Below are 15,715 nucleotides of genomic sequence, written 5' to 3'. Positions count from 1 at the left end.
AGAAAACAGAGTGGTGGTTGCCTGGGGATGGAGCAGGTAGGAGGCAAATAGGGGTGGTGGGGGGGTGGTGGATTACAAAGAGGCGGGAGCAAATCATGCGGTTGACAGATATGTTTATTATCTTGATTGTGGTGATGGCTTCATGGATCAAAACGTGTGTCAAACTTAGCAAATTATAAATTAAATATGCATTGTGTTTTTATGTTAGTCATACCTCAATCAAGCTGTTGAATGTGTTAAGGGCGCTTATCTCTGAGTGAGGGACTTGCTAGTAATGTTTATTTTGTAAACACTTATCTATATTATCTGATTTTTTTAACATTAGAGATGTAGGGTTTCTCCATCATTTTTCTGCATAGGAAAAATCAACCACAAAGATATTTCCCTTTTGCCAAACAAAACGGAAGAACAGTTCTAATGCTACTGCAGAGATCAGAAATCGTGTTAAGATGTGCCCAGGTGTTTGTCTTTTCTTATCAATCCTGCCTGCCCTCAGTGTGGGATTCAATCTATAGATTATGTCTTTCTGAGTTTGTGGTAAATTAAATTTTTTCCTTCGGTGATACCTAATACCAGTTAGGCCTCTTGGATGTATCTTCCTAATACCTTATCTTTTCTCTCTCTTTTCCATCTTTCCCTCAAATTCTCCGTCTCTTTACTTTCTTGTTCATATATGTGTAGACTTGTCTTTCACTCAGCCTTCTCAAAGCCAGGGATTGAACCCACATCCTCATGGATACTAGTCTGGTTCTTAACCCACTGAGCTACAACGAGGAACTCCCCATTTCATTTTCAATGGGTAAGAAGTTGTAACCCTGACTCAGCTTTTACTTCTTGGAAATAGTTTTATTTTAGAAACTGACCTTACAGTGACCCTGAGCCAGCATTTTGGGGTTTTTTATTATACCTTTGTCTGTAGAGAGCTGGAGATGCCTTCATTCTCAGTGCTGTTTCCTTTTCTCTATAAAATAAAGATCTTGGGTTGTGAACTCACAGGGATATGAGAAACTGATATTTGATTAATTCAAATGGTCTAAGAACTGGCCTTTTGTGGATTGTTTTAAAGGTGTTGTTATAGATGAAATACCTTTCAAGATGCAGTTTTTAAATTCCCTCTTTAGTACTACCTCAACGTACTTTTTAATAGTGTTCTCCAAACTTTGAATAACATTTCTAGAATGAAGATAGAATTAAAGAGAAGAGAAGACATTTGGGAGATACAAAGCACTTTTGTCCAGTGGCTCTCAAAGAAAACTTCATCCTACAACCAGGCAACTCGGAGGAAGCAGCTAAATACCGAGAAAAGATCTACTACTTTTCAAGTCCTGAGGCTAAAGAAAGGTTTTTGGAGCAACCTGAGGAGTATGTGGCTCATGAGGAACCATTAAAGGTGAAAACAATGTCCCACCCTAATGGTACACTTTTAGGGACTTATACCAACCTCCACCATTTTACTCAATAGTGAAGTCCCCAGTCTCTTATAACAATATCATAGAAGTATGTAGGTTCTAAGAACAACTTTTTGGAATATAACATAAACTAGTTACCTGTTTTGATTTCTTCAGTAATGCCTGTGTCAAACCAACACCTGGTATCTTTTTAGCTGAAGTAGAAAGGCACAGTTGAATTTACCACTTATAAATTTATTGGATTTATTTTAGTGCTTAATCAGTTTGATGTACCATTTTAACATCCAGTGACTTGTTTGACATTTTTTCACAGTATTTTTATAGCACGATTTTGCCACTGTGGATATGAAATAGTACTTAGGAAATCTTTGGTCATATCATCCTTCTTTCTCTTCATTGTAATCCCCTAGAATGGGATTACAAAATCAAAATGTATAAAATCACAATATATTGTCACAACATTTGATAACACCAGTGCCTTCTTAAACAGAACAGAGAGGACACAATTTAAACTCTTCTGAATAATTTGGGCTGTTTCCATGGACCTCAGTTTATATTGTGCCCATGGGGACTATTGAAGTACGCAGATGGTTTTGCTCTGGCTCTGCTGGTGATGAGAGTCCCTTGGGAATGTGGCCTTTTGTCTTCTTTTGTTGTTTTGTTTTCCTCTTATTCTGTTTTACTACCTGTAATCTATTGCCTTTTTAAAACTCATATCCCATGACACATTTATTTTATAGCTAAAAGCTTGTACATCTTAATCCTCTTCACCTATTTCACCATCTCCCTCCCCACCCCCCACACCCCGACAACCACCAGTTTGTTCTCTGTGTCTTTGAGTCTGTTTCTATTTTCGTACATTTTTTTATTTTGATTTCATATATAAGTAAAATCATAAGGGATTTGTCTCTACCTGACTTATTTCACTTAGCGTAATGCCCTCTACATCCACCCATGTTGACGTAAATGGCAAGATTTCATTCATTTTTATGGTTGAGTAATATTCGTGTGTGTGTGTGTGTGTGTGTGTGTGTGTGTGTATACATCTTCTTTACGCATTCATCTATCAGTGGATACTTAGGTTGCTTCCATATCTTGTCAATTGTAAATAACCCTGCAAAGAACATTGTGGTACATATATATTTTCTAATTAGTGTTTTCATTTTCTTCAGATAAATACCCAGAATTGGAATCGCTGGATCACAAGGAAGTTCTCTTTTTGGTTTTTTTGAGGAACTTCCAATTCTCTTTACCATAGAGGCTGCACCGATTTACATTCCCACCCACAGTGCACAGGGGTTCATTTTTCTCCACATTTTTGCTAATACTTCTTGTTGCCTGTCCTTATTTATTTATTTTACCTCATGGTATTTTTTTTTTGCCTTTTTTTTTAGAGTAGCCATTCTGACAGGTGTGAGGTGATATCTCATTGTGCTTTTGATTTACATTTCCTTGATGACTAGTGATGTTGAGCATCTTTTCATGTCATGGCCAATTCTTGAATTAATGATGGAATCAGTTCCACTGGAAGCACATAAACTGAGGGTGATGAAGGGTGGTCTCCTGGGTGAGGTCCAGATGTGGTTAACAGAAGAGTAAATAAATGCTGGGTGGCAAAATCAACAGATATTTACATCATGTCTTCCTCTTGTTTTTGTGGGTTTTTCTATCCCTTGTTTTGCTGAAACACATTTTCAACTAACTTTCTTCATATCTGAAAATATCATCATTTGGTTCTCATATATGTTTGACAGTTGACATGGGCACAGAATTCTAGGTTGAAAATCATTCCCTTTCAGGATAATAAAGATAGTGCTTTATTGTGAGGCACCATCCAGTGTCATTAGGCAGATTTTAGGTTTTTTGTAGGTCAGCTTCATTTTTGTGTGTGTGCTTTTTTTTCCTTGTCTTTTTGCCTTTTCTAGGGCCGATTCTGTGGCATATGGAGGTTCCCAGGCTAGGGAGTCCAATCAGAGCTGTAGCCGCTGGCCTACATCACAGCCACAGCAATGCCAGATCCAAGCCGTGTCTGCAACCTACACCACAGCTCACAGCAACACCGGATCCTTAACCCACTGAGCAAGGCCAGGGATCAAACCTGCGTCCTCATGAATACTGAGCCACGATGGGAACTCCAACTTCCTTTTTTAAATATTTGAAGCTCTTAAGAGCTTCTTTTCATTTTTTTGTGTTATTAAAATTGTCTGGGATCTTTTTTATTCATTGCACTGGACACACGGTATATATTTAATCTGAAATTATGTCTTTTTCATTACAGGGAATCTTAGAATTTCATAGTACAGTGAACTTTTTACTTAAGCAATCACATTTTTAATCTCTTTATAGAGTTCTTTCTTTTCTATGATAGTTCTTTTTTCAAATATTCTCTTTTTTTGTGGATTTTCTATCTTCTTAAATCTCTTAAATTTCTTTTCTTCTTCTTCTTTTTTTTTTTTTTTTTTTTTTTTTGCTTTTTAGGGCCCCACCCACAGCATAAGGAAGTTCCAAGGCTAGGGGCTGAATTGGCACTGCAGCTGCCACCTTGTACCACAGCCACAGCAATGCAGGATCTGAGCCATGTCTGCAACCTACACCACAGCTCATGGCAAGGTCTGATCCTTAACCCACTGAGTGAGGCCAGAGATTAAACCTGCGTCCTCATGCATACTAATTGGATTCATTACCGCTGAGCCCTGACAGGAACTCCTTAAGTTTCTTTTCTTTTTTCTTTCTTTCTTTTTTTTTTTTAATTTCTCTATCCCTTGAGTTACCTGACTCCTATTTCTACTGTATTTCTCTGGTACAATTTTCCCTGAACCTTTAAATTCTACTCTGAACGTTTCCTTCACAAGGATAGAAGATGATGAGGATGTGCACCTTGCTTTCCTCTGCTGCTCGAAATCCATCACTGCCAGCCCCTTTGAGGGTCATTTCATCCAGATATATCACTGTCTCCCCCTTCCCCCTTGCTGTCACTACCAATGTCACAGTCATTTCCCCACATTCACAAAAGATGTAGCAGCTCCTTCATCCCAACTCTCACAATTGTTCTTGACAGCTTCAGCATCAATGGACAGTCCATACACCTGGATCTCTGTGGGTTCTCTGGTTTGTTGGAGATTACTGAAGAGTAATCATTTCAGAGTTCATAAAGAGGACTCTAGCATTCTGTTATCAGTGGACTTCTTGTTCAGTAGAGAGGTTTTGTTGTTTTTATCATGCTAAAAAAAAAGTCTTTCCATTCTTTTTTAATTAAAACTTTTTTAAAAAACAAAATTAATTAATTTTTTTTAGGGCCCCATTCATGACATATGGAGGTTCCCAAACTAGAGGTCCATTCAGAACTACAACTGCTGGCCTACACCACAGCCACAGCAACACAGAATCCGAGCCATGTCTGTGACCTACACCACAGCTCACAGCAGCGCTGGAACCTTAACCCACTGAGCGAGGCCAGGGGTCAAACCCACATCCTCATGGATATTAGTTGGGTTTGCTAACCACTGAGCCATGACAGGAGCTCCCAAAATTAATTTTGTTGTATTAAATTCCTTTTGGCACTTAATATCAAGATGATCTTATGGTTATCGATGCTCCCCGAGGACCATGGTTAATGCAGTGAATCATGTCAATGGGTCTCCTAATGTCGAAACATCTGAGTTTGTGAAGTGATAATTCAGTCGTGGGGGGCGCTGTTAATAAGCCTTATTTTTCTAAATTACTCAAAGCTTCCTTTTCTTTCCCTCCCTCTACTTCACCTCCTCCTGACCCACCCCCTGCGGCAGGCTCCTCCATTAAGAATATGCCTTCTGGGCCCCCACGGCTCTGGCAAAACTGTCTGTGGAAGACAATTGGCAGAAAAATTGGGCATTTTTCATATTCAGTTTGAAGAATATCTTCAAGAAAAACTAATGCTCAAAACGGAAAAGAAAACTGGACCTGAATTTGAGGACGATTCTGAGGACGAGCAATTTGCAAAACAAGAACTTGAAGAGCTTGCAATTCAGGCCAATGTCAAAATTGAGGAAGAAAATACAAAACTGGTAGGAATATTAACACTCTCTTTGCAGATGATCATACTACTACTTTGGGGTAGGCAAATATAAGCAGTACAAAACTCTATAGTTTCTAAGAAAAAAAAAATAGCCCATAAAGGCAACCTAAGCGTCTTTCTCCCCATATGTTAAATACAGAACTTACTGCTTATCTAGAATATAAAATACTAAATTGTTGTTGTTGTTGTTGTTGTTGACTGAGGTTTATTCAAAATATTACAGCTTAGCAGAAAGATTCAAACGGCTCCACATGGTGTTTTGAAATTCATCCCAACTGTAGGCTGAGTGACTTGCAGGTTGGACAGACTGCCACAGTCTAAGAGTTTCAGCATCTCCTTAGTGTCAGGATCTACTCCAATGATCTCCTGATTAAAATACTAGATTTTACATAAACCCTGTAAAAATCGGAAAATCTTTCCCTGACAAGAGTGTTGTATAGCCTTTATTTGTGATTATGTTATTTGATATGTCTGGCCTAGACCATAAGGTTTTCCATTATCATATTATCTGTTTTCTATCAAATATCATTAAAAAAAACTCTACCTCAGAACCAATGAAGATCTCAAAATATGAATTTCCGATAATACCTCGTAAGAAAGTTCGTATGTGTCTTAGGTGTTTTCTGCCTAGGGCTGTAAAGAGAAAATTCTTAATTCTAACTCACCTTTTACCATTTCTGATATAACTAAATGCCTTTCTTCTCAAATGGTCCCCTACCAATGGTTGCAGGTATAGATTGTATTCCAGGTGACCTCCTGCCTAGCCCGTCCTTTAATCAGGATCTAGGCTGAATGACAGTAAGATAGATGACAAAAAAATCAGTTCAGCTTTATAGGTGTGTGATAGAGATTGAACAAGGTTTTAGCAAAAAGTGATGAGACATATTCTGAGGCCAGGTATGAAAATCCATCAGTGCTAGTTGCTGGCAGCTCCTCTTAGCTATAGTAGGTATAACAATATTGAAAACAATATGAACTATTGGTTTAAAGAAAAGAGCTCAGATTTTTAAAATGTTCACAGGCAACAGTATAAAAAGTGACCTGAGAAAAACAAGTCCTATCCTAATCAACTATGTAATATAGTATTATTTACTATAGAGTTTTAATGTTTTGTTTTCTGATTTTTGTCCGTAGCCTCAGGAAGTGCAACTTACAGAAGAAGAAGAAGCAATCAGATTAAACCTAATGGAAAATGAGCCATTGCCTTCCGAAATTCTTGAAGCCATTCTCTCTGAATGGTGGTTTAAGGAACCAATACGGTATCTTAACTATTTAGGCTTATGCATTTATTGACTTTTATTTGCCTTATTCTTAAAAGTTAAAAATGTAATCCAACATACATTTAGGAATTTTCTCCTTTACTCTCATGTATACTAGTGATTTTACACATTAAAAACATCGAGGGGATTATTTTAAAAATGCTGATGCCAGGGACCCCAGCCCAAAGTGAATCAAAATCATTAGAGGTGTGAGGTTGGGAGCCAGGCATTGGTGGTCTCCAGAGTTCCCCAGGTGATTTGAATGTGTAGTCGTGGTTAAGGACCTATATTCTAATCCCGTGTATGCTCATGATGTGCCAGACTCTCTACCTTATGGTTTGTTTTTTTTTTTTGTCTTTTTGCCATTTCTTGGGCCACTCCCGCGGCATATGGAGGTTCCCAGGCTAGGAGTCTAAATTGGAGCTGTAGCTGCCAGCCTAAGCCAGAGCAACAGCAATGCGGGATCCAAGCCGTGTCTGCGACCTACACCACAGCTCACGGCAACACCAGATCCTTAACCCACTGAGCAAGGCCAGGGATCGAACCCACAACCTCATGGTTCCTAGTTGGATTCATTAACCACTGCACCATGAAGGGAACTCCAACCTTATGGTCTTTTAACAATTGGTTAAGATCACCTTCAACTTAAAGAAAAACACAACCTGAGAGTTGTGAGTTTAAGTTTTATTCAAGGTTTTACTGAGGACTATACCCCATGCTGAAGAACTGCTCCAAAGAGGTAGAGGAGGAACTGGTATATATGTGAATTTTTTGGCTAGGAAATACCTGTAGTCAGGCATACATCTTGGTAAATATTACTGCTAATCACAAGGAACAAATATCTCAAGTTAATAATTTTACTACTTTTCTATGTATGGGAAAATGCAAGAATCTAGGGTCATCGAAATTCTCCTTGAGATACTCATCTAACTATCTAGGGGTGTGTTTATCCAAAGCACAGAGTGCCTCATCCTGTTTTTTCATCTGGAATTCTTTTTGGGGTGCACTGTCAGTAGGTGACTACAGTGGATTGTGATTTACCACTAGTAAAACTGGTTGATAAGCAACACTCTTTGTTCTCATTGTGGTTTTTCACACCATTTAATAGCTGTCTGCAGTGTTATCCTTTACCAAAAGCCAGGAACAAGCCTGACCCCAGACAGGACAAATTTAAGAATTCCAGGGAGTTCCCCTTGTGGCTAAGCAGTAAGGAACCCAACTAGTATCCATGAGGGTGCGGGTTCAATCCCTGGCCTCATTTAGTGGGTTAAAGATCCGGCGTTACGGTGAGCTGTGATATAGGTCACAGATTCGGCTTGGGTCAGATCCAGCATGGCTGTGGCCTAGGCCTCAGCTGCAACTCCAATTCAACCCCTGGTCTGGGAACTTCCATGTGCCACAGGTTCAGCCATAAAAAGAAAAAAAGAGGGGGACCAGTGTTGACTCTCTAAGTGAAACTAAATCAAGATCTCCAGCCTGATCATTTTGTAAATATTCCCTAATGAAAATATATTAATATTCCAAGTTATTTTCATGATTCTTAAAGTTTCATCATGCTTGGGTAAGTTTGATGATCCTGTTTGAATACGATCATCTTATACATATAAGCCAAGAACATTAGCAATTGTTGCTGATTACAAAGGGGACCAAGGAAAAGGGTATGAACTGTCCCATGGAAAAAAACATCATTAGAAGAAAAATGGCTAAAAAGTAAGGATTCACAATAAAGAGAGGGCAGCCAAGTAAGCCCTTTACATAAAGGGTGATGCATTCATCAGGCTGGGCACTTGTCCTAAGCAAAGAACTTATTTCCTCTTTCTTTATGATCTTCTCATGACTTTCAGTAAACTTTAATTAGTAGTGATTGTCTATAAACAGACCGCAATTTTATACTATAACCATAAAATAATTCTAATCTAATTCAATGCATTTGGGAGAATAAACACCATGGTTACACAAGGAGAAATATTAAAAGAAACAAAAGATACTATAATAAATTTTTTAAACTATCCATTGGACATCTTATATAAAGTTGAGATTTATTAATACTTTTTCATTTTTAAATCAATGTTTATAACACAACATTTTAAGCAAATGAAGTAAATTATGAAGTTTCCACTTAGTTCCACAGGTTTTGTATTAGATGGTTTCCCACGATATCCCGATGAGGTCCAGTTTCTGGGGGAACATGGATTCTTCCCAGATGCTGCTGTTTTTATACAAGTTGATGATCAAGATATCTTTGATCGCCTCCTTCCTGCCCAAATAAGTAAGTGGAAAATGAAACAAAAGAAGAAATTGGAAAGGAAAAAACTAATCAAAGAAATGAAGGCAAAAATCAAGGTAGGTATTCATTTTAAAAAGCATTTTAAGGAGTTCCTGCTATGGTGCAATGGGATTGGTGGAGTCTTGGGAGCACTGGGACGCAGGTTCCATCCCAAGCCAGGCACAGAGGGTTAAGGATCTGGCATTGCCAGCTGAGGCTGAGATGCAACTGCAGCTAGGATCTGATCCCTGGCTGGGGACTCCATATGCCACAGGCAGAAAAAAAAAAAAATCAGTTTAAAAACTTATTCATTTATAAAGTAGTCTTTATAAAAGTGTAGTTTTCTGATTTAATAACGCATTCAGATGAAAACATTTTCATCAAATTTAAGATAGATTATGGAGTTCCCTTTGTGGCTCAGTGGGTTAAGAACCCAGCTAGTATCCATGAGTGATTTGGGCTCAATCCCTCATCTCACTCAGTAGGCTAAGGATCTGGCATTGCCACAGCCTGCAGCGTATGTCACAGATGTGACTCGGATCCTGCATTTCTCTGACTGTGGCGTAGGCCAGCAGCTGCAGCTCCAATTTGACCCCTAGCCTGGGAACCTCCATGTGCCACAGGTACACCCTAAAAAAAAAAATTATTTGAGGCCTTTGTAATTACTTGCATGTTAATGCTTCTCTCTCCAAGGGAAATAAAATTAAAGATAGTGGTAACACCACTGTCCTTACATGAGACACAGTGGAGCAGATCTTGAAACACAAAGAATTAAAAATTTTGGTTTCTTTTTCACTCGCTCCTGGGAAGGTGATACTATCTATCAAGACCATTTTAGCCTGTAGTAAGACAAAATCCAGGTATTAGCTTAGAACATTTTAAACTGTAATCTAAGACGTTTCCATACAATGTTCAAAAGTGTCATAGGAAAGCCAGCAGTTGCACTCCTAGGAGTCTAACAGAAATGAAAACATGTACATTTAAAAATGTGTATGTGAAAGTTCACCCAGCATTATTCATAATAGCCAAAAAAGTGGAAACAATTCAATATCCATCACTTGATGAACGTGTAAACAAAATGTGGTAAATATCCAGATAGGGTACTCTGGGTTCCAGCTCAAGGTGGCAACATGGGCGCCTCGTGAACTCAGTTCACTCTGAAAGAAATTCAGAAGCTAACTGAGGGGCTTCTACACATTGAGCAAATACTCAAAATACCTACATCAAAACAGCTGCTGCCCAAAGGTGCAGCTTCCAGTCAGCCTGTACTGACTCTGATCCTCCCCTTTGGGACACAGTTAGGCCATGGCACCCCCTCATCTGTTGGAAGCCACTGAAAAAAGAAAGGTGGTGGCTTGAACAAGCACAAAGGCTTGAGAGATAGCCATGAGCTCATGTCAGCCTGAGCTGTGTTCATCTTCTATTCAAGACCACTCTGTCAAGACTGGGAGAGGTGACTATTTCATCTAATGTGCAGAAACCAACACAGAGTCAAAGAAAATGAAGACACAGAGGAATGTGTTCCAAATAGGGGAATAAGATAAAACTCTAGTAACAGACCTTACTGAAACAAAAATAAGTGATTCATCTGATAAAGTGTTCAAAATAATGGTCAAAAGGGTGTTCACCAGTGTCAGGGGAACAATGCATGAACAAAGTGAAAATTTCAGCAAAGAGATAGAACATATCAGGAAGTGCCAAACAAAACACAGAGCTGAAGAATATGATAACCAAGTATGTATGTATAACTGGGTCACTTTGCCATAAGGCAGAAATTGACAGAACATTGTCAATCAACCATAATAAAAGAAATTTTTTAAAGTTCAGTAGAAGAATTCAGTAGCACACTATAGACACAGAAATGAGTGGGACAGAATAAAAAGCACAGAAATATTCCCACAGGTATATTGTCAGTTAATTTACAACAAACTAGCCAAGAATGTACAAAGGTGAAAAGATAGCCTTAAATAAATCTTGTTGGAAAATTTGTACAGCCACATGCAAAAGAATTAACTGGACACCTGTCTAATGCCATACACAAAAATCTACTCAAATTGTCTCTAAGACTTGAACACAAGGCTCAAATCTCTAAAATTCCTCCAAGAAAATGTAGAGGGTAAGCTCTTTGACATCAATATCAGCCGTGAATTTTTTTTTTTTAGGGCCACACCCATGGCATGTGGAGGTTCCCAGGCTAGGAGTGGAATCGGAGCTGTGGCTGCCAGCCTAAGCCACAGCCATGGCAATGCCAGATCCGAGACACGTCTGCAACCTACACCATAGCTCAAGGCAACGCCAGATCCTTAACCCACTGAGTGAGGCCAGGGATCGAACCTGCAACCTCATGATCACTAGTCAGGTTCGTTAACCACTGAACCACAACAGGAACTCCTGATTTTTTTTTTTTATTTGACACCCAAAACAAAAATAAACAAGTGGAACTGCATCAAACTAAAAAGCTTCTGTCCAGCAAAAGAAACCATCAACAAAATAAAAAGGCATTCTAGGAAATGAGAGAAAATACTTGCAAATCTTCTGATAAGGGGTTAAAGTCCAAAATAAAGAACTCACACAGCTTAGTATCAAAAATCCAAACAATCCAGTTTTTAAAAATGGACAATGGGAATTCCCATCGTGGCTAAGGGGGTAACGCACCTAACTAGCATCCATGAGGATGTAGGTTCAATCCCTGCCCTCTCTCAGTGGGTTTAGGCATTGCTGTGAGCTGTGGTGTAGGTTGAAGATATGGCTTGGATCCTGCATTGCTGTGGCTGTGGTGTAGACTGGCAGCTACAGCTCCAATTCGACCCCTAGCCTGGGAACCTCCATATGCCACCGGGGGAATTTCCTTATGTGGCCCTTAAAAGACCACCAAAAATTAATTAATTTTTGAAGTAAATAAGAGGAAATAAGAGTTTTTGCAACTCTTACCCTCTGAAAAGCTACAGACTCTCTCTGGAGCTCATAAACTAAATTAATTTGATGTCACTCAGTTTTATAATTCTGTCTAAAATATTTCTTGAATGTCAACAAAACAATTACCAGGTATATATATTCAATAATGTCCAGGTAAAATGTGCAGGATCCTGCTGGCCCAGACCAAAGCCCCCAGGGCATGTATGGCTTCAGGCACCTGATCACCCAGTATTTAAAGGGACTCCAATTTAAAGAATCCTGAGCTGATGAGCCCCTAGAATCCAAGTTTGGGGGTACTGATTAGTTTTCGTGAAAGCCTTAAGGTCATATCAGAGGATTCATTCATGGCATTAGATTTAGAGGCCACTAGAGAGGCTGGAGAACCACCTATACACCATGTCTGTGGACACATCCAAATACACATGCTTTCTTCACATGTATATGTATTTTTAGGGTTTTTTAGGCAATTGCACTTTAATAATATAATGGAAGATTATCCAACGTTTTCAACGAAGAGCCTCCAAATATTTCCCTATTTCTCCATGCACAAAATCCATCTCTCCACCAAAAGTAAGCAAATAACTAGTACATTTTAAAAGGGAATTCTAACTTTTACAGAAAAAGTGACTGATCCCAAATGTTATTTATCCCTCTGAAGGGAAATAATAGATGGAGAGTTCCAGAAATACAAAGATATAAGTAACATAATTACCACCATTGCATGCTTTTCTGGAAAGTTCACTATTCTTTTGCCCAAGAGTTATTCCCATTTTTGAGGAAAAATGTTAGTACATAGGAAGTAATTTTATCATTACCCACTAACACTTTTAATGTTTCTTTCTTTAATAGGAGGATATGATATCTAAAAGAAGGGCTGAACTTCTAATTGAGAGAGAGAAAAAAAGGAAAGAAGTTGATGTGAGTAAATAAAATTGCTTTTTTAAAAAAAGCAGGACATACACACATATCCATAACATATTTTTTGTATATATAAAAACAATGTAAAATTTAAATATGCATAGAAGTCTTGAAGGAAATATAGAGTTTTATGTGCAAATACTGAGATTATATATATAGTTTTTACACTTTTGGTATTCAATAACTATTTACAATGAACTTTTATTGTTTTCAGTATCAGAAAAGTGAACATTTTAAAGGAAAGAAAATCACTAAAGATGTTTAAATAATCTAATACAAAGCATAACATTGCTACATAAACTCTGCTTCTTGTGGATTTTCATTTGTACTTTTCACACTTCAGCCCTTGCCACAGGAAGATAAGCTGGGAGCTTGGGAATGAGATCCAGACAGAGAGTTTGTGAAGTTGTGCTGGAGCTCACGTGCAGATTACCTAGAGATAAAGGATGCAATGGGCAGAGCCTATGCATACGCAGGGTCACATACTGTGGAGGATGCTCAGTACAGCTCCTTTTCTCCATCTGCTGACTTTTTAAAAAGATAAACCTTGAAGATCATGGATGTTGCTCTGTTTAGAGAGGAGCTAGTCCCAAATTGACCAAATGCTACAGCCAAGCAACTCAGAGGTGCAGAAGTTAAAGAGCAGGTGGAGTAGATAAGCTAGTTCTTTATTTTTTGTTTGTTTGTTTGTTTTTGTCTTTTTGCCTTTTCTAGGGCACTCCGGCGGCATATGGAGGTTCCCAGGCTAGGGGTCTAATCACAGCTATAGCCAACGGCCTATGCCAGAGCCACAGCAACTCGGGATCCGAGCCTCGTCTGCAACCTACACCACAGCCCACAGCAAAGCCAGATCCTTAACCCACTGAGCAAGGCCATGGATCGAACCCGCAACCTCATGGTTCCTAGTCGGATTTGTTAACCACTGAGCCACGAAGGGAACTCTGATAAGCTAGTTCTTTAAAGACCCGAGCCTCATGTTTATGCAATCAACTTCAGTGACCCTTTTAAGCAAGGCGAAAGATAGGATAGCCCCTTCTGGCTTAAGCACCCTTATAATGACTTTTCAAGGCTGAGCGTCTGTAATCTGATTTCCATCTATACAGAAATGTTCAACAAAGGGAAGGAGAAAAGAGCAACAACAGGAAGTATGGTTTCTACATTTACATCCGCATGCCCCCTAACGTAGTTCTGTTGGATTTATGTACAGAGGACTGTTGATACAATGCAGCTGTAACTGGGGATCAAAACATTGCCAAAGAGGGCTTGAAACAATCATTTCTTTATCTAAAATATTTGCAACCAACATAAATCTAAGACCATTAGACCGAGAAAGTCATGGCTACATATAAGGGACAAGAATCCTCTACTATATTATTTGCCTTGATCTTCATTCATCCATTCAGTCCGTCCATCAGGAGGCCCTAATTGAACCCTCCCTGCTTGCCTGACACTCCTTCAGACCCTGGAGAATCAACCACGAAAAAAACTGACAGAAATCCCTAGCCTCATTTTCATGCTCAATCCCTGAACAATCATGTTCTAAAAGTCTAGTCTGTTCAAGGCATCATGCTAATGTTTAGGATCAAAAAGACAGACATCCTGACCTGGGGTCAAGCACAGTTAAGTACCTTTAGCCCTAGGGAGTCCCTCGCAGTCCCCTTAAGGAAATCCTCAAATGTCTCAGGACACATTTCCTAAATAGTTAAGCAGACCTAAAGTGATGTCCTCTTTCTTACCCAAAGTTCCTATTGCTGGTGTCCAGTGCTTAATGTAGTGCTGACCCACGGCAGGTAGACAACTCATAGTTGTTTTGTTGCTGTTGTACAACATTGAGCAAGGTTATTTAACCTCTCTGAGCCTGGTTTTTTTCGTTGTAAAAGGAGAAAAATTAATGATACTTGCTTACGGAGTTCCTGTCATGGCGCAGCAGAAATGAATCCAACTAGGAACCATGAGGTTGCCGGCTCCATCCCTGGCCTTGCTCAGTGGGTTGAGGATCCGGGGTTGCCTTGAGCTGTGGTGTAGGTTGCAGACGAGGCTCGGATCCCGCATTGCTGTGGCTCTGGCATAGGTTAGCGGCTATAGCTCTGATTAGACCCCTAGCCTGGGAATCTCCATATGAGGCTGGTGAGGTCCCGAAAAGACAAAAAATAATAATAATACTTACTTAGGTTCCCTAATTAATAAGACTTTAATTTCCCTTCCTTGCTAGTCTTCAATTAAATCTTTTTCTTAAGAATTAGTCTTTAGGATAAATTAAAAATATTCTTTTTTTTCTTTTAATTTTTTCTTCCACTTTCACTGAACTATAACCGACATTCAGCACTGTAAAAGCTTATGGTGGGGAGTTCCCTTCATGGCTCAGCGGTTAATGAACCTGACTGGGATCCACGAGCATGCCAGTTAGACCCCTGGCTTCGCTCAGTGGGTTAAGGATCCGGCGTTGCCATGAGCTATAGTGTAGGTTGCAGATGTGGCTTGGATCCTGCATGGCTGTGGCTGTGGTGTCCACCAGTGGCTACAGCTCCAATTGGACCCCTAGCCTGGGAACCTCCATGTGCTTCAAGTGCGGCCCTAAAATAGCAAATAAATAAATAAATAAGTTTAAGGTGTACAAGATAATGATTTCACTTCTATACATCATGAAATGATTATCACAGTATGTTTGGTGAACACCCATCATCCCAAATAAGTACAAAAATTAAGAAATAGAAAACCATTTTTCCCCTTGTGATGAGAGCTTTCAGGACCCACTCTCCTAACAACTTTCATTTATAACATACAGCGGTGTTAGTTGTATTTATCATGTTGTACATGATACATATTTTCTTAACTTGTAATTTTTTCATTGTTAGAATGATGGGATTTCTTATTTTTCATTCAGAGATTCAAT

The 15,715-nt window shown here is 39.1% G+C and overlaps 1 protein-coding gene across 1 annotated transcript in view; it reads left to right on the top strand.

The window, feature by feature from the left end:
• AK9 (adenylate kinase 9) overlaps window positions 1–15,715 on the top strand; it is a 130,710-nt gene that overhangs the window by 79,484 nt on the left and 35,511 nt on the right. The window contains exons 22-26 of the mRNA XM_047769141.1: window positions 1,178–1,390; window positions 5,195–5,452; window positions 6,598–6,722; window positions 8,846–9,065; window positions 12,754–12,822. Of these exons, the coding sequence (XP_047625097.1) occupies window positions 1,178–1,390; window positions 5,195–5,452; window positions 6,598–6,722; window positions 8,846–9,065; window positions 12,754–12,822 (885 nt within the window). The remainder of the gene's footprint in view (window positions 1–1,177; window positions 1,391–5,194; window positions 5,453–6,597; window positions 6,723–8,845; window positions 9,066–12,753; window positions 12,823–15,715) is intronic.

The sequence above is a fragment of the Phacochoerus africanus genome, chromosome 2, assembly GCF_016906955.1.
Source record: "Phacochoerus africanus isolate WHEZ1 chromosome 2, ROS_Pafr_v1, whole genome shotgun sequence".
Lineage (NCBI taxonomy): Eukaryota > Metazoa > Chordata > Mammalia > Artiodactyla > Suidae > Phacochoerus > Phacochoerus africanus.
Note: the sequence above shows the minus strand (reverse complement) of the source record. Positions and strands in the feature narration are given on the sequence as shown.